Below are 21,941 nucleotides of genomic sequence, written 5' to 3'. Positions count from 1 at the left end.
GCTAATTCTCTATTAGCTAACTATATTATATTACTTATTAATAAATACTAGGTTTATAACTTTATTAAGTAATAACTAGAGCTAAAGATATATTTATTTTAAAGATATAATTATTAAAAAGCTAAATATAAAAATCTAATTATTATTTATAGCTAGTTTAAGCTTATATAAAATATAATTATAAAATATAATATTTAATTAAATAATATCTAGAACTTTAATAAAACTAGCTTTATAATAGGCCTTATAATAGCTAGAATAGTAATTATAAGTTTAAAAAAGTAAAGAAAAACTAAAATTAATATAACTTAAAAATTAAAAATAGATTACTACTATTATAATAATTAATATAAAAAGTTAATTAATCTTACTATTTATTATTATTATTTTTTTTTTTTTTAGTTACTGTCAGCCTTATTTAGGGCTATTAAGCTTTTAACTTTTTATATAATAGCTTAAACAGTGAGGCCCCTATAGTAGGCCAGAATCACAGAGCTCAAAATCAGTTAAGGTTTATCTGCCTCAAGTGGCGCGATTGCTTGAATGCACGTGCCTAGGCACGTGACCAACCGCCCTTGTGTCTGAACTGCAGATAAAGTGAAATCAATGATGAAACAGTGGTTGAACTGGGGACTATTTATTATTAGTTTAGGCTAATATTACTTTACTAATTAATACTAGAAAAATAACTTTTTATATAACTAGGTTATTATAATAAGCTAAAATAAGTAAATAAATAATAAGTTAAGTCTTAAGTAATTAAAATACTTTAATTAATTTATAATTAAATAATTAAATACTTATTATTATCTTTTAATTTTTAATAATTATAAAAGTTATTATTAAAATTATAAGATTATTATATTTTATATACTTACTTATATATCTTACTTACTTTAGCCTTTTAATATTAAGTACTTTATAATATTAAAAAAAGCTTATAATTAAAAAATAAAGTATTTAATTAAATACTTTATAACTTATATTTTTAAAATTAAGTTTTTTCTAGCTTTTTATATTACTTTTTAAGCTACTTTTATAAAAAGTAATATTTAAAGAGGTTTTAAAGAAACTAGGCTTACTCTTTTTAATTTAAAAGCTATAATCTTATAGTTTAATATATAGCTATAAACCTTAATATCTCTTAAAAAGGCTACTTAATTATTAATATTATAAGCTTTAAAGACTTTAAAGATAGTTATTAAGACCTAATTTTAGTTTAAGTATTTTAGTAATTAAATTAAATATTATTATAGTAGCTTTCTAAAGTTAATATTAAAAGCCTTAAAGTCTCTTATAAAAAGAATAATAGCTATAATATATAAGAATATATTATTAAAAGCTAAAGTTTAAAATCTTTAAAATATAAATAAAATATTAAGCTAATATTAAAAAGTAAAAAAGACTAGATTATAAAAAGAAAAGGTAATAATTATATAAAATATATTATAAGTAATTAATTAAATAGATATTAATATATAAATAGTAGCTAAATTATTAAAAAGTAATAGTTAAGGAAAGTTAATTAAACTAGGTATTTAATATTATAGTATATATAGTAAAGGTAAGTATAATATAAGGATTTATTAGGTAGTTTTTAAGTTATTTAAAAAGGAGTTTAGTAAGTAAAAGCTAGTATTTTAAACCTATAGCTTAAGCTTTTAAGCTATAGGTTTAAAAGGCTATAGAAAGTGACTTATATACTTAGATAACCTGTATACTTATTAACTATATTATAATTTTAAAACTTATTTTTAAATTATTATATTTTTTAATATAAAATATAAAACCTTATATATAATATATTAAAAAATAAATATTATTTTATTTTATTTTTATTATAAGACTTTATTAGCTATACTTTATATATTATTATAAAGATATTTTATCTTTTTAATATAATAAAAAGACTATAAATTTAATTTAAATAAAACTACTTATCTTATTAAGAATAATAGTAAGTTATTAGTATTAAGGTCTTATATATATTATAATTTACTTATACTCTTTACTTACTAAAGTCCTAAGCTATTCAGGTTTAAATAAAAGTTCCTATTAACATCCTGTAGTCGGCGAGAGGAATCTTATACACCTTCTTCTTCAAGGTTCTTACCTTCCATGGCGGCTTGGCTTCTTACTCTATGGCTTTCCATGCTGATGGCCGTACTCGCAGGACTGGTAGGCATCTCTGTCGACATATCCTTCGCAATCGCTAACCCTATGCGCTCCTCTTCAGATCATAATCTCAGCGTCGATATCATCGACAACTCAGACTACAACGCTCTTGAACAGTGCTTCTTCGCCATCAAGGGCCAAGCGAAGTTGACCCCCAAAGTCAGTCCAAAGGATGGCTCCCAGCACATCCTCGTCAACCCCTCTCGAGTGATCACCGCCGTCAATTGCACCGGCAGTTGTGTTCCTACGTACGGCAAGTACACCAGGTCTAACTCCCGTGATCCGGCATATCTGACAGAGATCAATTGTAGGCGAGTGCTATGATACACGCGGGCAGCCTGTAGGACCCTGCTGCAACGGCTTGTGCATGGCCAATCGTTGTCGACCGTGGAATTCGACTCTGTCCTAGACTATTAGTCTACTGGAGAGGTATTCGGCGAGTTCTTGGGAGAAGACGGGCATTACGATGAGGAAACGATGACCGTTTCGGTTATTCTTCTGTTAAGAGCTTTGAGTCGGTGCTTCGGTTATGGACTACCTTTAAAGCATGGTTGAGTTGAATTGACCAGACTGAGAATGATTGTGTAACATAGCTGTGCTGTCACTGACCACTTCGTATCACATCAAGCATCAGATCTTAGTTTCGAACACGATTGAAGCATAAAGTAAATCTCAGTTCTTTAAATTCAGAAAGGTATCTCGTAAACATCGTACAGTTGTCATCATCATTCTATCATAACTCCATAGCAATGCGCCGATCCAGGCCTCTCGATAACTGCTCTGGAATGTGTAACCTCCGCAATGCTTGAGCATGTTTTTAAAGTAATTTGCAGTCTTGTGTGAAAACGAATATTAGATACAATGAATAAGAGAAAGGCAGCGCTACAATCCATTATCGTCTCCGACCACTGCCATGATGCTCAGGAACCCTTGTGGTTTGAGCTGAGGCAAGATCAACGCCCTGCCTCATAAGCTTCTGTCTGGTACTATTGGGATGCTTCTGACCCATGAAGCCGTCCACCAAGGCCGCGCCAAGAGCAGCAGTTGCGACTTTGGCGCCCTTGGGGCCGAGCCAGGGACCAGATTCATGACCAGACTTCATCGCAGCTTGAGCACCAGCTGTGAACGCAGTACGGGCACCAGCCTGGACCATGGGGTTCTGCCACCATGCAGTGCGTGGCTTGGTGCTAGCGGGCATGGAGCTGCGACGCGCGGTAGGAGCGCCGCCGCGATTCTTCTGTGTGGTAGGAGGCCGACCTCTATTTGGGGATCGAGCAGCATCTCGCCCACGGCGGTCTCTTGTTTGAGACCGTGGCCGTCGTCGACTGGCAGCAGCAGCAGCACCCGCTTCAGCTTCGGCAGCTCCAAGTTTGGCACCGTAATGATCATCTTCCGACTCAGAGTCGGAGTCTGGATATCGTGACTTTCGACCCCGTCCTTGCGATCTAGAGCGAGGTGACGGTGGCACTGATCTTCCATGCTTGGACCTTCGTTGGTCTCGAGGAGCATCAGGGTACGCGCGTGAAGTTGGTTCCCGAGCATAAGCGTCGCGATCATAAGGATGCACTGGTGGAGCATCGCGCTCGAATCGAGGGTCTCTGTCAGGGCGTGCGTCCTGCTTTCCACGGATGGGTAGCTCCCGTTCCCGTTCCCGTTCCCGCCCTGAGCGAGGCTCGCGTAAAGATGGGCGAAAATCTCGCTCGGGGTAGTGAGAATCGCGATCGGGACGAGCTGAGCGAGCCTTTCGGCGAGGCGAGTCTGGCGGAGGTCCGAAGGGTGGGGGGCTGATGTCTCGGCTTCGTCGATCAGGCCCAGCACTCCGCCCGCGGCGTTCCGGCTCATATCTACGGCGGGGACGGCCTTCGGCTCTCCGATCGTCCATCATAGGATCATCAGGGTACCCTGGCCTGCCAGGACTCGGAGGGCGGCGACTCCTTTGTGACTTGTAGCGGCGGGGAGATGACGCATCTGTCGCCGGCTCTCTTCTGACTTTGCGGGGAGGAGGTGCATTTCGGTCTTCGTAAGGGTCATACGACCTCCCGGGATCTGGCGCTACGTAGTCATCGTCATATCCGTATGGGCGCGCTTGTTGTCTAGATGGGCGGTAGTAGGCCATATGTGTAGCAGTGGTACGAGTATTGAGATCTGTGAGAGCGGAAGATGGAGGCTCTATCCGATGGTTTGTCTGTGTGTGTAAAGCTGAAAGGGCTGGTAGGTTGTTGTTGTTGTAAGAGAACAAAGGTTTATGTAACGTAGTCAGGGACTTGTGAGTTGCCTAGATGTGTATGCAGATAGTGGAGGGGTAGAATGTTGGGGATAAATCCTTCTTTATGTAAAGAGGTGCCCATAAAACACGTAATGAAACAGGTGACAAGCGGTAAGAGGAGAGAGAGAGTAAGGGAGAACTCCGTATCCAGGGATCATGAAATAAAGTAGGTCACAACTTGGGTCATGGCGCGGCTTGAATCTGAACCGGAAGTGAGACTGTCAGTGAGTGAGTGGGTGACCTTGGCGCGAGGATCAAAGGGCTGAGTCCCTAAGAGGAGAGGAGGGAGTGAGGGAGGGGCCGCTAGCTAGATCTTCTCTTCCGTCATTGAAGAGGATGCATTAATTTTCGCACATATAACTAACACATAGCGTTGCAATTCGCTGATGGGATGCATAAAACCAAGGCCAGAAATATGGCGTCGAGGTGCATTACCCGGAGAAAACACCAGCCATCCAGCTCTGAGCTTGACAAGCTTTCGTGGGGAACTCGGCGTGGGTTCCATTAAAGACCCTGCATGTTCGACGTCATAAGATCCAACTGCTCAGCTGATTGACGTCACTACTCCAAGGGTCTAGTCTCTCGTTAGCCCACGGAAAATGGCGGACAAATGAGAGAAGATAGCGAGCGATGTCTGGTCGATTCCTATCAATCAACGCATCTGATAGGCACAGAGCATCGTGTAAACACCTTTTCTGAGAACGGAATTGTTAATGTCTCATGAGGCCATCGGGGCGCTGCCTCTCATGACCTCAGCTTCATACGGAGGATGGCCAGTCTCTCACCGGCAATCAACCCACCTTGCGCGACCCTTGGATGACGAATGTTAGGTTGAAACGTGTGCTTCATCCTTCAACAGGAGTCGTAGCAATTGTTGGCCACCGCCTTTCATGCCATCATAACGAGGCTGAGCTTCTTTTCGGCCTCCGAATCCGTGATACGTCTATTTAACCAGAAAGTAATATATGCTGCTACATCATGAAGGACAACGGTGGCCATATGAAATCGTGTATCATATGACGCTTCCACACGATGATGACAGTCACAGACACCTGTTTAGTCGTAGTGATATTGAGAGACATTGAGAGATTGCACCACAGACAAGCAGACACACTGCGAGATTGGGGCATTCAGCTCAGGTTCCAGACCAGATAGCTCCCGTTTGTCAAGATTGAAATGATCGCTCTTTGATGGACTGGGGTTGCATGTGTTGTATCGGAAGTTTATCACGGGATCTCATCGGTAGTGCCAATCCACCTGATCCCATTAAGTTAAACTTTCAATTTGACGCAGGAGAACCAGGGTTTATCCATGCTGTACGGCAATATGCTGGGGTTTGATGCAGGCAAAAAGCAAGCTGACTGCGTGTATAATTGTGTTACCTGGTTCTCGTTGGTGTCGTATCGTTAGGCGCCTTGTCTAACGCAGTAGTAACCAGCCATCGACCCTTGAAGACGACGGGCTCGGGACTTACAATTTCCGCCTTACAAATGATGGCGGTGAGAGTCGTCAGTCAAAACCGTCGTCATACACAAATATGAGATCAACGAAGGATATTTCGAACAAACATGTATGAAGCTCGGGAGATCGAGAGTGACTAAGTCATCTGGAGCAGATCAAGGTTGACCAGATCGGGATAAGGACGAGAGGAATGGAGAGCGGGGAACGGAAACCTGCAGACCAAGAATCCATCCTGACCTGGGGAAATGGCGGGAAGAGATTGAATTGAAGTGCCGGGGACCGGCAGTCACTGAAACTGAGCCATGAGGTTCAGCGCTTTGAGACCAGAGTTCATGCTGTGCAACTCAGAACGCTCAAAGAACTCCATGTTGAGCCAAAGATGCACGTTTTGTGCTGGGTCTTTTATTAGGCCTGAGTAACTCTAAAGATATGGCGTTATTTAGGTCAATATTTCTTTGTTGTCTGTCTCATGAACACGTAGCATCGCACATTTTTCAGCTCGACTGCTGTTGCACGAAGCAAGGGCGAAACTGGGCAAAGTAACGTTATGAGAATAGAGGCACGAAAACACCAGAATAAGTCCGAGGTGCAGTGACTGAGACACCCTGGACGACCTCAATAGGTAGTTATTTCAATTCAGCTGTGATTGTTTTGGGAGCTTGTGCCTTTACGGCGATCTATTGATGCACTGCATCGTGATTGACAGCCATCACGATGAGAGTCGCGATAGCAATGATACAGCGATTCAATTGAGTGTCGGTGGACGGCGTCAATACAGATATACAGATCGCAAACCTCCGGCCCACCTCTACCGGAACAACTCTCGGCCCCGGACACCTCAATTGAAGATCAATCTCCATGCGTTTCGTTCACTAAAAGCTGTTAGCAGGCGAAACTCGGATAGGTGATAAAGCTCGGAGGACGGCGCTTTTCTGGGGCTCTTGGTCCGTTATCTTTTGCGCTTATCACACTTGACATGCCTCGAGGGTCTCTATCGACGAGTGAGCACAGGCCAATATTCAATTAGTGAGCTTCTTAGTCCGCACGGTGTATCAGAGTTTCAGCACCAGCGCAGCCCGCGACAGTACATCCAAGCTTAGACGGTCATCAGCCACAAGCTGAATCAACCGCCCGTTCCGTTAAAAACGGTGAGAAGCTGCTTCTCCAGCGCACTAACAGCAACCGCCAAAGTCCACATCTTGAAGCGAAACAGTCGCGATAATTCAAGAAGCAACACCAAAACGCCAATATTATAATTCCAAGGCGCAATAGAAGGGCACAGCATTGCGCCGGCTTCTAGAAGAAAAGGTGCTTACCCGCCCTGTTCTAAAGATGTTCAGCTCCATCCATCCACATTAACCCCGAACCATTGAAATTGCCATGCTAGCTGTCTCAGCTCGTCCGTGTTGCCATGTGTAACAGACCAGCAAAGCAGATAAGCACAAGATCGATGCTACCTTCTTACACCATTCAAATTGGAACCTCCGACATTGTGATTGTGGTTGTGACTGTGACTGTGACTGTGCATTGTGTCTTTTGCAGGCTGTGATCAACTTTCGAGTCATTTCCCTCCTCGTCGCACGAAATAAAGCCCCGCGCGAACTTCAATTGCTGGAGCCGCTTGGATTATCATCATCAAAACAGCGGATGCATGCAGTTGAATACGTTTGAGCTACAACATGGCACCACATGGTCCAAGCCACAACGCGGCCAGTATTCGCTCGCACAGTCCGCTCCACCTCTTTTTGAAGCCCGCCAGTGACTTACAGTGACTCCATACCGTTAGAACGGAGGAGAGCAACGAGCTAAGAGCAAATTCGAGTCTTCTGAATGGGCGGCTTGTCTCTGGGTGGCGTTGTACCCGCGCCGCCGCTATCGCTATCGAACTCCACCTTACCCGCGCAATGGCTTGCATCCTCTTTTGCGGTTCCTGGGTATCCGTAGCTGTTTCTGACACTGCTCGTTGGCTACTGGGCCAAGCGGCCACGACGTTTTGGGTAAGGGTTTACTCGGACGGAAATTCAACAATGGGCAACAAATTTTTTTGAAGGAAGAAAAACCGGGGTCAATGGCTCCAGAAATCGACTGAGATGAACGTAGTGCCTCGGCCGATTCGTTCTTGCCATTCAATTTTTTGCGGAGCATCTTGAGGAAGGAGCTGCCCATTCACTAGGGATTGGGCAACTGGTACTATCACGAATTTGCCATCTGCAAATTTGCTCTCTTCTCTTTTTCCTCGCGCATCATCGCGAATCACTTCTTGCCTTGGCTGCAACGCTTTGCTCACCTCTCAAGGGTTGGTTGAGCTGTGTATACCACTGGCATCTCTCTGTCGTCCTATTCTTCGCCGTCGTCTCTCCAGGGTCTCTCGCGCAAACTCAGAGCTTTCGCCATCCAAAAAGAAGCAGAGAAGCTGCTCCGAGCTTTACTTGATCAACCTTGCTAGGGCTTATATCTTTGCTCTGGCTCGAGTATTTCTTTGGACCTTCCCATCGGACCCTTGATATCGGGTCGTCATTCTCTTCCCCGATACGGCACCTTTCGCCGTCGGCGCATTACACCCTCTATTACTCGACAGATTGCGATCGGGACTCTTTACGATTCCGTCACATCTTTGTCTACCTATTTCAGCCGTCAATTGCATCTTAAAGTACACTGCGTTCGCATTGCATTGGATTACATTGCTGGCTTGCCTTGCACCACGTACTAAGATACCAGCCGACGCCTCTTTTGTACTTCTATCGGTAAGTCTCTCGTCCGTTGCCTTCCCTGGATCTTTTGTCGCCCTCGCGCATCAATGTACAACCTCATCTATGCATAGTTTTAGACCTCGCGCCAATGCACCCTTGTTCACATGCACCCAATTCCTAAAACCCCAGTTCCCTAGTTCCCCAGTCTCTTATCTCCCCCAGTTAAGATATCTGGGCTTGGACCCCCATTGCCTATCCCACCACATACATAACCTCCGTTGTCCCTCCATTAGCCTCCTCGGCCGCCTCCGACCCTCTTTATCGGCGACATACCGTTGGCTATCTATCTGTCTAGACTTGGCCAATACAGGAGCTAACTGTAAAGGAGTCTAGGACGTTCGTCGAACCCTTGGGATCGCCATTAGTTTAAAGACAGCTGCCTCCCGTCTGTCAATTCAGCTTTCAATCTCGAGCTTCTCAGCACGCTGATCACACTTGTCCTGTGGCTTTTGAGTTTTGCTCAATTTTTGAATACCTTTTTGTCGCATAGTCATTGTCAACTTAGTCTTCAAGATGGGTTGGATGGACAAGACCAACCGCAAGATTGCGGCCAGTCCTGTTGGACGTTGGTTCCAACTCGAGGGTTCCGGTCATGTAAGTCAAATCGGCCACCTCCGATATCAACTTCACAGCTAATGCTCTTTCCAATTAGCCTCGTGAGCGCAAGGGCTCTCTCTTCTTCACTGAGATCCGAGCTGGTCTCGCCACCTTTTTCGCTATGGCCTACATTATTGCTGTCAACTCCTCGATTGTTTCTGAATCTGGTGGTCCATGTGTTTGCCCTACTTACAAGGACGGCGCTTGCGTCCCCGACGAAGCTTACCAGCTGTGTGTTGCCGAGGTCAAGCGTGATGCTGTCACTGCTACTGCTGCCATTTCTGCTCTGGCTACTTTCTTCATGGGTTTGCTTGCCAACCTTCCCGTCGGTCTCGCTCCCGGTATGGGTCTCAATGCCTACTTCACCTACACCGTCGTTGGCCCCAGCGGCTCTGGCCCCGTCCCTTATGAGCTTGCCCTTACAGCCATCTTCATTGAAGGCTTCATCTTCTTCGGTCTTGCTCTCTTCGGTATGCGTCAATGGCTTGCTCGCGCCATCCCCCGCTGCATCAAGCTCGCCACTAGTGTCGGTATCGGTCTGTTCTTGACGCTCATCGGTCTCACTTATAGCGAGGGTATCGGTCTGATCGTTGGTGCCGTTTCCACTCCTATGGAACTCGCGGGTTGTGAGTCGCAATATCGGGACCCTGACACCGGTCTGTGCCCTTCCTCGCAGAAGATGAGAAGTCCTACCCTGTGGATCGGTATCTTCTGTGGCGGTATCTTCACCGTATTGCTCATGATGTACCGCGTCAAGGGTGCCATCATTGCTGGTATTCTTCTTGTCAGCATCATCTCCTGGCCACGAGACACCCCCGTGTCATATTTCCCCTACGATGCCCTTGGTGACGACCGATTCAACTTCTTCAAGAAGGTTGTCGATTTCCATGAGATTAAGAAGACCCTTAACGTCCTCCAGTTCAACATTTCTGGTCACAGTGGTCAGTTCGGTCTTGCGCTCATCACCTTCTTGTATGTCGATATCCTGGATTGTACCGGTACTCTGTATGGTATGGCTCGTTTCGCCAACCTCGTCGACCCCGTTACTCAGGACTTTGAGGGCTCCTCAATTGCCTACATGGTTGACGCCCTCAGCATTTCCATTGGCGCTGTTTTCGGTGTTCCCCCTGTCACTGCTTTTGTCGAGTCTGGCGCCGGTATTTCTGAGGGTGGAAAGACTGGTCTGACCGCCATGGTTGCCGGCATCTGCTTCTTCATTTCCATCTTCTTTGCGCCCATTTTTGCTTCCATCCCCCCCTGGGCTACCGGCTGCGTTCTGATTCTTGTTGGTTCCATGATGGTTGGCGCGGTTACTGAGATCAACTGGCGTTACATGGGTGATGCCGTTCCTGCTTTCCTCACCATTGCGATCATGCCTTTTGCGTACTCCATTGCTGATGGTCTGATTGCTGGTATCTGCACATATATATTGATCAACACCGTCGTTTTGGTTATCAAGGTTGTTTCCGGTGGTCGTATTGTGCCTCCCAACTATGAGGAGAGAGATGGTTGGACTTGGCGCATTCCCGGTGGTTTCTTGCCCCCTTGGTTGAACCGTCTGGCCCACGGAAAGAAGGACTTTTGGCGTGAGGAGTTCCCCCCTGCTGCCAATGACACTACTGTGAACCAAAACGCTGTTCCCGAGGAGACTGGTTCTGATCATGGTGGATCCGTGGGCGGTAAGGTGCCTGAGACTACTCTCCCCCGTGAGAAGGAGACTTGAAAGGATTTGGAAGAGATTATGGTTACTTGAAAATGTTAGTATGTTGAGTGAAAAGTAGGAGGATCTGGAAGATACGATACCCAAGAAAACAATAACATCATGATGTTCTGTTTGATATACTCGACCTGTCCCTGCAAGTGATGTCTCGGAAAGATGTGTCGCCCCGACTTCCAACTACGCAGCCAAGCCAGGGCCCGTCAGTTCCAAGCCCGGTTTCTCAAAGTTGTTGAGATTCGACTTACCGAAGGCGTACATGTCTAGGAAGTGCCGGGTGACACTGATGTAAGTAGCATGTCATGGTGTACGTGGACGATCCGTTGCATTGTGTTCTGGGAACTGAATACAGAGCGGACAATATACAATCAGATAAGCACGTATAGTGAGACGAGTAGCACCAAGGCCTTCGTGTTTTCATATCTGAGCAACTGTCAAGCAAGGCGTATCTACAGCTGGGTTTCATTCGAGTTCAACACAAATGAGCCTCATCCCACAGCCTGTATCCTGTCGTCATAGCAAGTCGTCTCTGAGATCTTCAAGTCATAAATCATCGCTCTTCGCTAAATAGCTGCGCTCTTTAAGCCATCAAAGCAATGTGCTTCAGTTCCCTGAGACATAATTAGCATCTATCGTTAGTAGTTGGAGAGGTCAATGTACTCCTGTACTTGGTGTCCAACTTTCATGGGAGGATACTCAACCTCACGTCCCTCGTCTCTTCCAAGCTCTTTCTGTCGCTCTCTGACTTCCTTTGCCCTGGCTACGAGCTTGGGAATGGGGTTGAGATCGACGTCACTGCCAAGATGCCAGAATAGGGTACTCGAGATTCTGACCAGAGGTCTATCAGGGAAGTCTCGCTTCCTCTTCTCGATGGTCTCGATGGTCTTCTCATTCACAATGGCCTCGTGGAAGCCAGCTTTGATGAGACCACCAGTGATGTGCTCAATTTGCTTGCCTGCTTGGACAAGGAGGTAGTTTCCTGGTGGGATCTTGACGGCAATACGGTTTCCGGTGTTGCGTGCCCAGATGTGAAGACCAGGGTAGCGGGAGCGGCCATGGATGGTGAGGAAGTTAAGATCTGTATGAAAGCCGGCCAAGATGGTGTTCTTTTCGCCGTACTTGACCAGGTCTGAAGCTGTTGGGGCAAGAAGATGAGGTCTGTTTGCGCATGTTAGTTTTTGGGACTCCTGAGGTATCGTGAGGACACTGACCCGTATTTTCCAGCATCACTGAAGAACTGAGCTGGTAGGTCTAGACCAACAGCGGTCATCTCTGCCAACTTGGATACACTATTTATCCGGTCAGTATCGTATATCCAAGAGAGAAGGTCTAGTAACGTACGCGCTTTTCATGGACGTCCCCCACTGGTTCATGACTGGCTCCCATCGGTCCCTGATATGAGGGGCTTCAGGGACCACGTTCGGGGCGTTCAACCCAGGGAACTGAGTCTCAAAAGGCGGTTGCTCGCTCATTCTCCAGAAGAATCTGCACTTGGGATCGGGTGAGTGGGCTGAAATATCCAACGGTCTTTGTGAAGGATCGAGTCTCTGAATGACATCGAGGCATGGCTCATCAACAGCACACTTGGGCTTTTCGGTATTCTCTAATGTGACACCGATTTGATAGCTCAGCTCGGGTTTCTCATCTTTTCTGAGAACCTCTTCGGGTTGAGCAAAGTAATCTTCGAGAATGTCGAGGAAAGTTGAGTTATCCTCCTCTGAGACTCGGCTGTCGTGGAGGACGAGAGCACCGTATGTGATGAGGGCGTTGGCTGCTTTCCTGCACTCTTCTTGAACGGCCTCTGAGTCTAGAGGGTTGTTTAGGTAGACATCGAGGTCAATCACAGGGAGATCCATGGATTGTTCTGTTGAAGCCATTTTGTGAGGTAGTTCGTTTAGAGTGACTGAGATAAGCAGATGTCGACACCGCGATCAACCCTCAAGTTGTCCAGATTTCGCAGCAGAATATATATGAGAAAAAATGAGAAAATGAGGATTCAGCGAAACAACAAAAATTCTTTTCCTAGTGTTCCACTTTGGGAAGTTGTCACGGATTGAATCTGTGTTCTTTGGGAGAAACGATTACACGAGCTTTGATTGGTCAGGAGCTTGTGATCCAGAGACGGAGTTGGCCGGTCCCCGATAGAAACTGATCATGAGGGACGGACTTGGGCGGAGCTAAACGGACTTGTCGTGAGAATGTTACATTCTGACACTACTTGTATATGAATTACTAGTTGAGAATAACCTCTTGCCATATTTGTATTCTTGGCCCGTATCTCCGGTGTAAAAGAAGAGTGAGTCAGCCAAGTTGGTCTGGCTATCTCTCACGAGAACAGGCGTTAAACGGGCATAACATATCTCAAATAAGAAACATCCATATCATGTTCAAACTGTGAGAATAATGTGAACAGGATGAGACTCTGGTACTGACGATCCATAGTATAAGGCGTAGGGTTATGGTTGTCCATGATCTGCATGCCTCTACCATATCATGACTATTCGATAGCAGATATAGACAAGGTCTATCAAGTCCACTACAGCTCATTTCTTGTAGAACAAGACACTTGATCTGTTTAACTTGCCTTCTCTCAAGCCGAATTGTTAGGGTCATCATAAAAGCACCAATATGACACAAACAAATGGTTCAAGGAATCTATTTCCATCTCACAAATAAACTCGCCAGGCCGTCGAGGCGATGCCCACCTCCGCTGGTAATGTACACCTCTTTTCCCATCCAATCCTCCTCTCGCCCTCCGTAAATCTTAATCTCTTTCTCTCCTCTCTTACGAGCGCTCAGCCTCAAGTTCCCGCTCAGCCTGCTGGTAGTACTTGGCTGTGTCGACACCATGCTGGTTATGGTTGACAAAGTTGAACCAAGGAATTGTGCTAAGGAACAGAGCAGAGTATCTGCTCTGTCGGGCAGCAACACCCTGAAGATGAGGGCTTAGCCGGCTGACGCCATATAGAGGCTCGCCCTTCTTGACCTTATCGACCATCTCGCGCATGTCCATCTCAATCTCGCGGGCGTTCTCGGTAGCGCCGTAGAATCGGACTATTCAGATTAGTACACCTTGTTGATATATCATTCGGTTGTTGTAGACGTACGGGCTGATCGCTGGTAAAAGTAGAGGAAACCACCCAAGAGACCAACACCACCAGCCAGTCGCATGGCCTTGGGGAAACCTCCCTTTCCTACATGTGAGGGAGCGAACTTCTCGAGGGCGTAGAGAGCAGTAGGAGCGAAAGCGGCGGCGACGGTGCCGGCGATGTAATCGGATGTACGGGCATAACCCACGACTCGCTTGAAGTGACTGCCGAGGATCAGCAAAGCTCAACCCAACTCCAATCCAGACAATTCGATCCTCCTCTCCAAATCAATCCACTCGCATCGTCGTCGCTACGTATCGCAGAGGTTCAGGTTACGTACGGATCGTTATCAATGAGCTATAACATGATCAATTAGCAAATGCAATTGCTCCATCGATTGAAGCGTCACTTACGGGATACTCGGTCTGAACGACCTTGCTGGTCCCGACAAAGGACGGGGTCGACTGCTTTGTCGCTGTCTCAGCCATTGTGTGATGCGTCGTCCGTGGCAGTCAATTCCTTGAATACTATCACCCAGGCCTTTCGAGGTCGTCGGTTTCGGTACATTCAGAAGCTGGAGCCGAGTTGGATGCCTGAGGATGTAGATCACGTGTTTTGGTCAGCTCATCAAAGTTGGCGATGATTGGTCACGTGGCGGATGGTGGGGTTGAGAATCAATTAAGCTCTCGACGCGTCTCCCCAGTTCAAGACGCGTTAAGCAATTGAGTTCACCAGACTTGAGGATACAATCACAATACAAAATGCCTACACTAGACTCGGATCCCGCCAACGGGCTTGATAACTACGATGTTGACGACTTTTCTGACGACCCCTTTGCATCACCGCCACCAGAAGCCGCCAACAAGAAGCGAAAAGAGCCAGATTCTGGTCTTGGTATTGATCAAGAGGTTGATGTCAAGAAGAGGGCACGAGTTCCCAATGTAAAACTCGACGAAGAGAGGTATGGAAGTAGAATACTGCTTGGTCTGAAGTGGTACTGATATTATGTAGATTACTCGGACCCAAAGGTATTCCCAAGCTAAGGCAAAGGGCAAAGGACCTCAAGATCAAGGGCAAAGGCCATGAAGTATGCCACTATCTGCCAATTAGCGCATTTAAAACATGTTAACATTCAATTCAGTTCTCTGACGCCTCTCGACTTCTATCCTTCTATCAACTATGGCTAGACGACCTCTTCCCCAAAGCCAAATTCCTCGACGCCCTTACCATGGTCGAAAAGGCCGGCCACAAGAAACGAGTCATGATTGCACGAAGCGATTACATAAACGAGAGCAAGCCCAAAGACAGAACTGCAGATGATGAGGAAGAGGACGACTTGTTTGGTGAAAATGATGCATCGAGACCTACAGAGCAGGAGGGTACAAGGCCAGCAGAACCTGCAAGACCAAAAACACCAGAGCAAGACCCAGGCGTACCAGACGACGACGATCTCTACGATGCTACACCACGAGCTGCACGACGAAGCGCAGGACCAATTGTCCCCATCCGCAACGACGTTCCAGAAGACGATGATTTCGAGGCTCTTATTGCCGAGGCAGCAAGTCACGACGCAGCTCAGAAAGCGAAAACAAAACCCACACCAGCAGAGCCAGATGATGATGACCTAGATGCACTCATGGCCGAGGCAGAAGTGCAAGATACAGCGAAGAAACCAGAAGCGGCGCCAGTAGAGCCAGATGACGATGATCTAGATGCGCTGATGGCCGAAGCTGAGAGTCATGATCAGACGAGCAAAGAGAAAAGTCAAGGCTCAAAAGATAAGGAGACAAACAATTTTGACGATGAAGAGGCTGCTATGCAAGAAATGGATGGGTTATGGTAAATTTCCAAAGGTATCATGATGGTTTGGCGTTGGGCGTATGGGCAAGCACCAGTTTCTGTCTCTGGACTTTGGTGGATGTCATTAAACATCAATTGGATCATATACCAAACACATGTTGTTTTCACACTAGCATTAGTGGCTATTATGCTGTCATTTTCAGGAAACATCTTTATTCGACTTAAGATGATACTGGAGGCTACCAAACGGGGAGATATATCCAGATGAAAGAGATAGAAAATTAGACGTGAGAACAATCCTAAACGAAGTCAAAGTCAAATGTGACCCTGGATACTGACTAGCTCCTCTATTGCGTCTCTACCAGAGGTCTTACACTCTTTACGTTCAATATTAAAAGTCTGATATACTAACATGACTACAAACAATATCACAGGTCTAGCAACACTCAAGTCGGTATTCAAGGCATAGGCAAATATCACGAGAATGGAACAGATACTGTTGGTCATACGCTTGTTTGAGCGTTCATTGTATTGTTACACAAAAGATTTATCTGGTAGGCTTTATTGCCAGTCCCCCCTGGGACATTGATCCTTTGCGCCTTGCACCGGTTTTTTTTCCCAAATCAAAACATTATCACATTACGGTAGATCATCATGAATATAACTCTCATAATGTCTGTACCCGATTGTTCTCTTCCTCCAGTATCACTGACAAAGCAGCCTTCTTGCTTGGTTGATGTACACTGAGTGGGGAGCGAATCTCAGAGTCGATGACTTGGTCAGCTTCATGCGGATTCAGGGCCACCCACTGTGTGATAGCCCAGGCGAGTGTCAACAGTCGTTCCCATGACGGCAAAGTAATCTCGGATAAGCACCTTACCAACTCGTCTTGGCCGCGCGAATCCTCAGTATCGCGCTCCGCATTCTCGACCCTGGAATCGCGTCCCTTAGTTACCAACCGCAATGCCACCAACGTCGCATCCGATAGAGGACGCGCCAGGGAGGGGCTGCTGGATAGGATTTTCTGAAGAGACTTGATTCTCAAGTTCGTAGATGCGGAACTCGTCGCTGAGAATCGCAGCGGCGTCGTCGGTTGGCTTCTGGAGCTCCGTCGAGATGCCGTTGTCCGTGTCGTTGATGAAGGTGTTGTACAACTCGTCGTTGAAGCTGTTGTCGAGGGTGAACGGAGACGTGTCAAACTCCAGATAAGGCTCGTCAGAAGCTGAGGAGAAGGGTGAAGAGAGATGCCCGTTCTCGATGAGATAACGATCTGTGTCAATGGACGCTGACAGAAATTCAGAACCGCCATAGCTGAAAAGAGTGTCATCTGAAGTGGCAGGAGCCAGGCCAATGTTGGCCGAGTCAAGGTTGTGGGTGACTGGGACAGGAACGTCTTCAACACCTCCGCCGACATGTGACACTGCAGGTCGGACAACATCGCAGCAGGACGTTGTGTCAGGTCGGGAGAGGTGTTTTCAGACTGTTCCAGTGTTGTCTCCTTGGCCGGCTCCTGTTTGATGGTCTCTTCAGATTCTTCGGGGACGGGTGATAGACAGGGGGATAGTGCCATTGGGTCGACAGTGGCGTTGGGAGATACCATGGTCTCCGCTGGCTGATGTGTTGTCTGGGGGGTGAAGAGCTCCTGGGACAGAGGGGGAAGCCCATTGGCCTTTCGCATCTGTGCAAGCTCATCCATGAGCCTGGCGTTCATCTGCTCAGCCTGTTGGATGGCAGCCTCTAGGTCCTTGTTCTTCTGCTCGAGCTGCTCAACCTCCAGCCTCTTGCGTTCGCGAGAGGACTGAGCCGCGCGACGGTTCCGTAGAACACGCTCAACTCGGCGTTGCTCCTTTTCATCAGCGGTCTTTGCTCGCTTTCTGTGTGGGGAGTTAGTGGAACCATTCGTGACATCATCTTCAGTTGTCGTTGGTTCATACCTAGGAGGGAGGTTTGTCTTGGGCTCAGGGAGGACTTGGCCCCACGACTTTCTCTTCTTGGTGGTCTTCTTCTCAGGGGCTGGAGAAGGGGATGGTGTTGATCCAACGCCCTCCTCCTGCTTGATCATTGGTAGCAGAGAGTCATCGTTGTTGTAGGACTTTGGTGTCAACATGTCCATGGGGTTCACTGTTGAAGTTGCGCTAGGGGTGGTAGCTGCGAATAGTGATGTGTAGGAGTCTTCAGGAGCTGACATGAGAGAGTCGGCTGGGGACTGGAAGAATTGGGAAGCTGGTGATCCTTGTTGCTCCATTGTGTGTTTGTGTGTAATTTGTTTGAATAGAGAAGCTGAAGCTGAATACAGCAACGGATATTATGGGGATAAGTAGCTGTTATTAGAAGTGTATGAGGCGCAGGCAGCGATGTTCCACCATCACAAGACTTGGCCAAAGTGTGAGTCAGTGACTAGACTTTGATTACGTCTGCCTTGATCAACTATGAGTCAGGTCAGGTGATGGTTGGAAAGGAGCTTCAAGAGGAATAAAGGACAGCGTGTTCACTCTGTGTTAGCGACCTTGATTTGCTGGGTGCTTGTCGGTTTGGGTCTGGGAATGAAGAGGACACCTCAGCTTGGTGGGAGCGGACAGGCCCTCTTTATCTCTTGAGGACACGTTGAGAGTTTGGAGGGGCACGGCTCGGTAGATGCAACTGCCTGAGGCATCGACCCCTGAGATGGGGTACCAAGACCACCCCCTGAACTCGTTTTGAGAGCCTAAAGAGGGAAGGTGCTCTCGGATAGGACCCTTCTGGTGCCGGGATGCACTCCACAGGTACCTCCCTCCCCTCCTGGAACACCTACCTAGGCTCAGGCTCAGGCTCAGGCAGGCTTTCAGGGGGCGCAAGTTACGCCACCGAGCGACACGCACCTCAACCAACCTTGACTGCAGGGGGGGCTTAGGAATCTCCCCCACAGCGCATGCCGCAGGTCTCATTGGCGGAATACGATCTGACACAGCGCTGTCCGGGCCTGTACGGAGCCCCATCGACCGTTCGAGTTTCCAAAAAAAGGGGGTTGATCAATCGGAGGCCGTGAGACCTTTTGGCCGCCCGTTAGCATTAGTTACAGCACAGCAGCATTCGACGGGCCTGCGGTGCCAGAAACGCCGTTCTTCCTTTGTTCAGTAGGTGACGGACCTTGTAGCTCCTTGTGCCTCATTTTGAGGATGGTGCCATGGTCCATTTGCCGAGAGACGAGACTGTCTGTACTCGGTCGGTCATACTGGTGGAGGGTGCACGAGAATGAATGATCAATAGCCAACTCAAAAAGCTGATGAGGCTCGTGTAACAAATAACAACAAACCCCGTGTTGGTGGCTTTTAATTTTAGAGAACGAGAGATAAGCACAAAAACTGCCGATTCTCAATGAATACGCTGCAGCCATTTCTCCCTCTCCCTGTGGGTAGTGCAGCCCGTGCATTCCCATGGAGGAGAAAAGGCTATTGAGATGTCGTGATCCCCTCTTCTTGAGAACAACAACTGCTATGGATCTACAACCATCAACTCAACAAGGGGCTTTCTCAACTCTATTCCGTAGGTAGTTAACTATTCACACTTTACAGAGTCTAGTATGGCCCCACAGCCTGTTTGTTTTGCCTAAGACGTCTTATGCTGCACAATGACGAGATCTCAAAGAACGGATACTCCAGAGGAAAATGGGCGAAGGAGGTCGAAGGAATGGATCCGACAACCACACAATTCTAGGTGCCTCCTACTGTAATTCCTCTGCCTAGCGCTCACGATATCGAGGAGTCCTAGGCTTTGACCTTAGTTTTCGTACACAGTCAGCTGTTGTCAGCTCTCCACCAAACCCACCAATCCACCCAAGCCACGCAGGGAGAAAATCCACAGATTCAAGTCTATTCATGCAGGGCATCATCATTTCTCTCGTTATCGTCGATGATACCTACAAGGGAGAAGAGAGAGCGAGAGGAAGCGGTGTTGAAAAGCCATCAGCCCTTTGGGGTCCGAAGGAATGTGACCGAAGGAAGCTCAACATAACCCCAAAGGCAAATGGCATCTTTGCCATCTACCATCAAACTCAAAGCAAATGATGGACAGGCCAATTGAAGAGCTCAGTAATTATCGTGACCCCTCCTGTAATGAAAGCCTCGTAAACAACGGAAACAATATCACAGCGCCTCAGGAAACATTATCGGTGCTACTGCTGCTACGTGACAGACGAGACTCGTAACGAAGCATTTGTATGCAACCTTCGTAAGACGACGTCGTCTCTTCTCTTCTATGTAGGTATCAGCGGTCATGTCCCAACTTAGAAGCTGGGCTGACGCTGACTGACGCCTCATCAAGTGGAGTTTTGCTTTCTCGTGTGTGCCCGTTCGTGTTCCAAGAAAAGAAACTGCCTGAAGCTACTAAAGCTAAGCTGCTGCTATTCTACTATTGTACCGCCGGCCCTACCGGGGACGTATCCGCCATCCACCGAAATACCACCTCCTCCATTTGTTTCGCTGGCTCTGGAATCTCAAGTGCCTCCATATTATCCACCAAATGCCCCATATCGCCATCATCGACAGTCGCTCATCTTGGTTCTGTTGTTCCTTGATTGCTGAGATCATCGGGCCTTCAGCTAAGAGCTTAGGCTTGAGGCTACCAAGTTTCAGGACTACATGTTTTTTTACTTTTCGTCAAGCTTTTGCATTTTTTGAGTTCAGCTTGCGCAGGGACAAACTGTCAAGCGATTGAATGTAACAGAGAACCTTGATAAGTCGGTCTGGCAGGCGATAACTGATATGCATTAAGATTGGCGATATACTCGCGAATCCCCTTACCAGATTCTCCACTGCCGAGATAGATACCTTGAGATGCGGTGAACCGCCTGACATCTGCACTTTGGGTTTTGTTGAGCTCCTTTGATTGATGGAATTGTTCAAGTCGGTGAATCAAAGTCTCAAGTAAAGTTCAGCTCCGAGTCTTCAAGCCTCAATACCGATTTGAGACGGAACATGCAGATTTTCTCATTCGTGAGGATGGTCGACTCCATTTCTCCAAATTCAAATTCACCGGTTCTTCGGTCGAGCTCCCCCTTGTAGTGCTACGGATCGCCTCCCCGCGACCTGGAATGGAACGCTACTTTAGTTCTCTGAGACCTGCCAATGCCAATGCCATGCAGCTGGGACCTCGCTACGAAATGGGGCCCCCTTTGCTTGGCGAAACTTGAACTGAACAAGACAAGACAGAGACAAAGATCTCGTTCGTCTCGAGCGGGAAGGGAAGGGGATGGATCTAGGCGAATCTACCAGCCGCCCATCCTATCCTATCTTATCTTATCCTATCCCACCCCGTCAGCTCAAGGGATTGCCTCTTGGAGTCACGGAAGGGAGAGACATGCCAACGGTTAAAGTTGCAGGGAGAAACGAACGTTCAACCTCTTCTGCCTCTGCCCTCGTTTCTGGCATGTCTCAGGAGTACCTTGTTTCACTGTAAGTGATCTTCCCGTTCCCTTCCCTGCCATCGTTCGACCCTGATCGTCAAAGAACCCCCCTTTCCTGATCCCTCCAACCCAAGGATACCGATGGTTTATCCCTTTTAGCCTGTCCAGCTCGCCTCTTGTTCCTAGCTCCCACGATAGTTCTTCCGCCAGAGATATAGTCCCATACCATAGTCAGACCATAGATTCGCGCGCCAGTGAAGTGAAGGTCTCGATGCAAGAGGAGCTGCGCTGGTGGAGACTTCATTCCAAAACGTAGCGTAACCCCTGGTTTGCAATATCGGGCTCATCTGAGCTTAATTGAACCAATTAATTAATCTCAAACCTGTGCTCTATTGCCGGGACCGTATCGAATATTATCTTCATCTCTGACTTACGCCATGTCCTATCAAAGAATCTCATCTCATACCTATTCAACGCGTTCCCCATTGTGTCAGGTTGACCGGCCCCGTACTTTTGTTAGTATCAGAAGAAGTCGATGGAAGCACAGTGAACCCACTTCCTTTCAGCATGATATGAACTGCTCATCTCCAATCTCATATCCGTGACTGAGTCAAGTCTCATCGGCTAAAACTTCAGCATTGATCACTTTCCAACCTCTGTTTTCGCCCAGCCTCTTCGCGTGCGACCGTTACGGCACCACCCGCCG

The 21,941-nt window shown here is 47.1% G+C and overlaps 7 protein-coding genes across 12 annotated transcripts; 3 read left to right on the top strand and 4 right to left on the bottom strand.

Moving 5' to 3' along the window:
* Window positions 1-2,011: 2,011 nt before the first annotated feature.
* FVEG_13082 (hypothetical protein) lies at window positions 2,012-5,085 on the bottom strand. Its single transcript, XM_018902461.1, has 2 exons — window positions 2,636-5,085; window positions 2,012-2,575 (listed from the first exon to the last, which is right to left on the bottom strand). Exon 1 carries the CDS (start codon window positions 4,289-4,291, stop codon window positions 3,068-3,070), a length of 1,224 nt encoding a protein of 407 aa, XP_018761199.1. The 5' UTR covers window positions 4,292-5,085; the 3' UTR covers window positions 2,012-2,575; window positions 2,636-3,067.
* FVEG_13081 (hypothetical protein) lies at window positions 2,027-2,874 on the top strand (the record flags this gene model as incomplete). 2 transcript variants are annotated; one of them, XM_018902459.1, is made up of 3 exons in its annotated part: window positions 2,027-2,178; window positions 2,237-2,428; window positions 2,487-2,874. In XM_018902459.1, the coding sequence occupies 3 exons, from the start codon at window positions 2,142-2,144 to the stop codon at window positions 2,582-2,584; spliced, it is 327 nt and encodes a 108-aa protein (XP_018761200.1). In that variant the 3' UTR covers window positions 2,585-2,874. The 2 variants fall into 2 exon arrangements, with proteins under 2 accessions (XP_018761200.1, XP_018761201.1); XM_018902460.1 differs by having other exon boundaries at window positions 2,142-2,178; window positions 2,237-2,874.
* Window positions 5,086-8,042: 2,957 nt separating the features above from the next.
* FVEG_13083 (MFS transporter, AGZA family, xanthine/uracil permease) lies at window positions 8,043-11,139 on the top strand. Of its 4 annotated transcripts, none has more exons than XM_018902463.1 (3): window positions 8,043-8,646; window positions 8,986-9,246; window positions 9,305-11,088. In XM_018902463.1, the coding sequence occupies exons 2-3, from the start codon at window positions 9,166-9,168 to the stop codon at window positions 10,970-10,972; spliced, it is 1,749 nt and encodes a 582-aa protein (XP_018761203.1). In that variant the 5' UTR covers window positions 8,043-8,646; window positions 8,986-9,165; the 3' UTR covers window positions 10,973-11,088. The 4 variants fall into 4 exon arrangements, with proteins under 4 accessions (XP_018761203.1, XP_018761202.1, XP_018761204.1 ...); XM_018902462.1 differs by having other exon boundaries at window positions 8,048-8,646; window positions 8,981-9,246; window positions 9,305-11,139; XM_018902464.1 differs by having other exon boundaries at window positions 8,048-8,646; window positions 8,978-9,246; window positions 9,305-11,074.
* FVEG_13084 (hypothetical protein) lies at window positions 8,463-13,010 on the bottom strand. Of its 2 annotated transcripts, XM_018902467.1 has the most exons (7): window positions 12,308-13,010; window positions 12,178-12,255; window positions 11,627-12,124; window positions 11,215-11,577; window positions 11,053-11,146; window positions 9,443-10,997; window positions 8,463-9,375 (listed from the first exon to the last, which is right to left on the bottom strand). In XM_018902467.1, the coding sequence occupies exons 1-4, from the start codon at window positions 12,841-12,843 to the stop codon at window positions 11,547-11,549; spliced, it is 1,143 nt and encodes a 380-aa protein (XP_018761207.1). In that variant the 5' UTR covers window positions 12,844-13,010; the 3' UTR covers window positions 8,463-9,375; window positions 9,443-10,997; window positions 11,053-11,146; window positions 11,215-11,546. The 2 variants fall into 2 exon arrangements, with proteins under 2 accessions (XP_018761207.1, XP_018761206.1); XM_018902466.1 differs by having other exon boundaries at window positions 8,463-10,997.
* A 145-nt stretch (window positions 13,011-13,155) lies between these two features.
* Window positions 13,156-14,644, bottom strand: FVEG_13085 (NADH-ubiquinone oxidoreductase 21 kDa subunit). The gene is made up of 4 exons (XM_018902468.1): window positions 14,469-14,644; window positions 14,396-14,412; window positions 14,074-14,279; window positions 13,156-14,020 (listed from the first exon to the last, which is right to left on the bottom strand). The coding sequence occupies exons 1-4, from the start codon at window positions 14,541-14,543 to the stop codon at window positions 13,752-13,754; spliced, it is 567 nt and encodes a 188-aa protein (XP_018761208.1). The 5' UTR covers window positions 14,544-14,644; the 3' UTR covers window positions 13,156-13,751.
* Window positions 14,645-14,784: 140 nt separating this feature from the next.
* FVEG_13086 (replication fork protection complex subunit Csm3/Swi3) lies at window positions 14,785-16,175 on the top strand. Its single transcript, XM_018902469.1, has 3 exons — window positions 14,785-15,016; window positions 15,067-15,142; window positions 15,197-16,175. The coding sequence occupies exons 1-3, from the start codon at window positions 14,817-14,819 to the stop codon at window positions 15,896-15,898; spliced, it is 978 nt and encodes a 325-aa protein (XP_018761209.1). The 5' UTR covers window positions 14,785-14,816; the 3' UTR covers window positions 15,899-16,175.
* A 174-nt stretch (window positions 16,176-16,349) lies between these two features.
* FVEG_13087 (hypothetical protein) lies at window positions 16,350-18,457 on the bottom strand. The gene is made up of 2 exons (XM_018902470.1): window positions 17,790-18,457; window positions 16,350-17,729 (listed from the first exon to the last, which is right to left on the bottom strand). Exons 1-2 carry the CDS (start codon window positions 18,098-18,100, stop codon window positions 16,523-16,525), a joined length of 1,518 nt encoding a protein of 505 aa, XP_018761210.1. The 5' UTR covers window positions 18,101-18,457; the 3' UTR covers window positions 16,350-16,522.
* Between the last annotated feature and the right edge of the window lie 3,484 nt (window positions 18,458-21,941).

This window comes from Fusarium verticillioides, chromosome 6 (genome assembly GCF_000149555.1).
Source record: "Fusarium verticillioides 7600 chromosome 6, whole genome shotgun sequence".
NCBI lineage: Eukaryota > Fungi > Ascomycota > Sordariomycetes > Hypocreales > Nectriaceae > Fusarium > Fusarium verticillioides.
Note: the sequence above shows the minus strand (reverse complement) of the source record. Positions and strands in the feature narration are given on the sequence as shown.

Coding starts and splice junctions, on each gene's coding strand:
- FVEG_13084 (XM_018902466.1), bottom strand. CDS start 12,843: ATGGCTTCAACAGAACAATCCATGGATCTCCCTGTGATTGACCTCGAT. Junction 12,256..12,307: donor GGGACGTCCATGAAAAGCGC/GTACGTTACTAG, acceptor CCGGATAAATAG/TGTATCCAAGTTGGCAGAGA. Junction 12,125..12,177: donor AGTGATGCTGGAAAATACGG/GTCAGTGTCCTC, acceptor ATGCGCAAACAG/ACCTCATCTTCTTGCCCCAA.
- FVEG_13085 (XM_018902468.1), bottom strand. CDS start 14,543: ATGGCTGAGACAGCGACAAAGCAGTCGACCCCGTCCTTTGTCGGGACC. Junction 14,021..14,073: donor CTTTTACCAGCGATCAGCCC/GTACGTCTACAA, acceptor TAATCTGAATAG/TCCGATTCTACGGCGCTACC.
- FVEG_13082 (XM_018902461.1), bottom strand. CDS start 4,291: ATGGCCTACTACCGCCCATCTAGACAACAAGCGCGCCCATACGGATAT.
- FVEG_13083 (XM_018902462.1), top strand. CDS start 9,166: ATGGGTTGGATGGACAAGACCAACCGCAAGATTGCGGCCAGTCCTGTT. Junction 9,247..9,304: donor AACTCGAGGGTTCCGGTCAT/GTAAGTCAAATC, acceptor CTTTCCAATTAG/CCTCGTGAGCGCAAGGGCTC.
- FVEG_13086 (XM_018902469.1), top strand. CDS start 14,817: ATGCCTACACTAGACTCGGATCCCGCCAACGGGCTTGATAACTACGAT. Junction 15,017..15,066: donor GTAAAACTCGACGAAGAGAG/GTATGGAAGTAG, acceptor GATATTATGTAG/ATTACTCGGACCCAAAGGTA. Junction 15,143..15,196: donor TCAAGGGCAAAGGCCATGAA/GTATGCCACTAT, acceptor CATTCAATTCAG/TTCTCTGACGCCTCTCGACT.
- FVEG_13087 (XM_018902470.1), bottom strand. CDS start 18,100: ATGGAGCAACAAGGATCACCAGCTTCCCAATTCTTCCAGTCCCCAGCC. Junction 17,730..17,789: donor AAGACAAACCTCCCTCCTAG/GTATGAACCAAC, acceptor CTCCCCACACAG/AAAGCGAGCAAAGACCGCTG.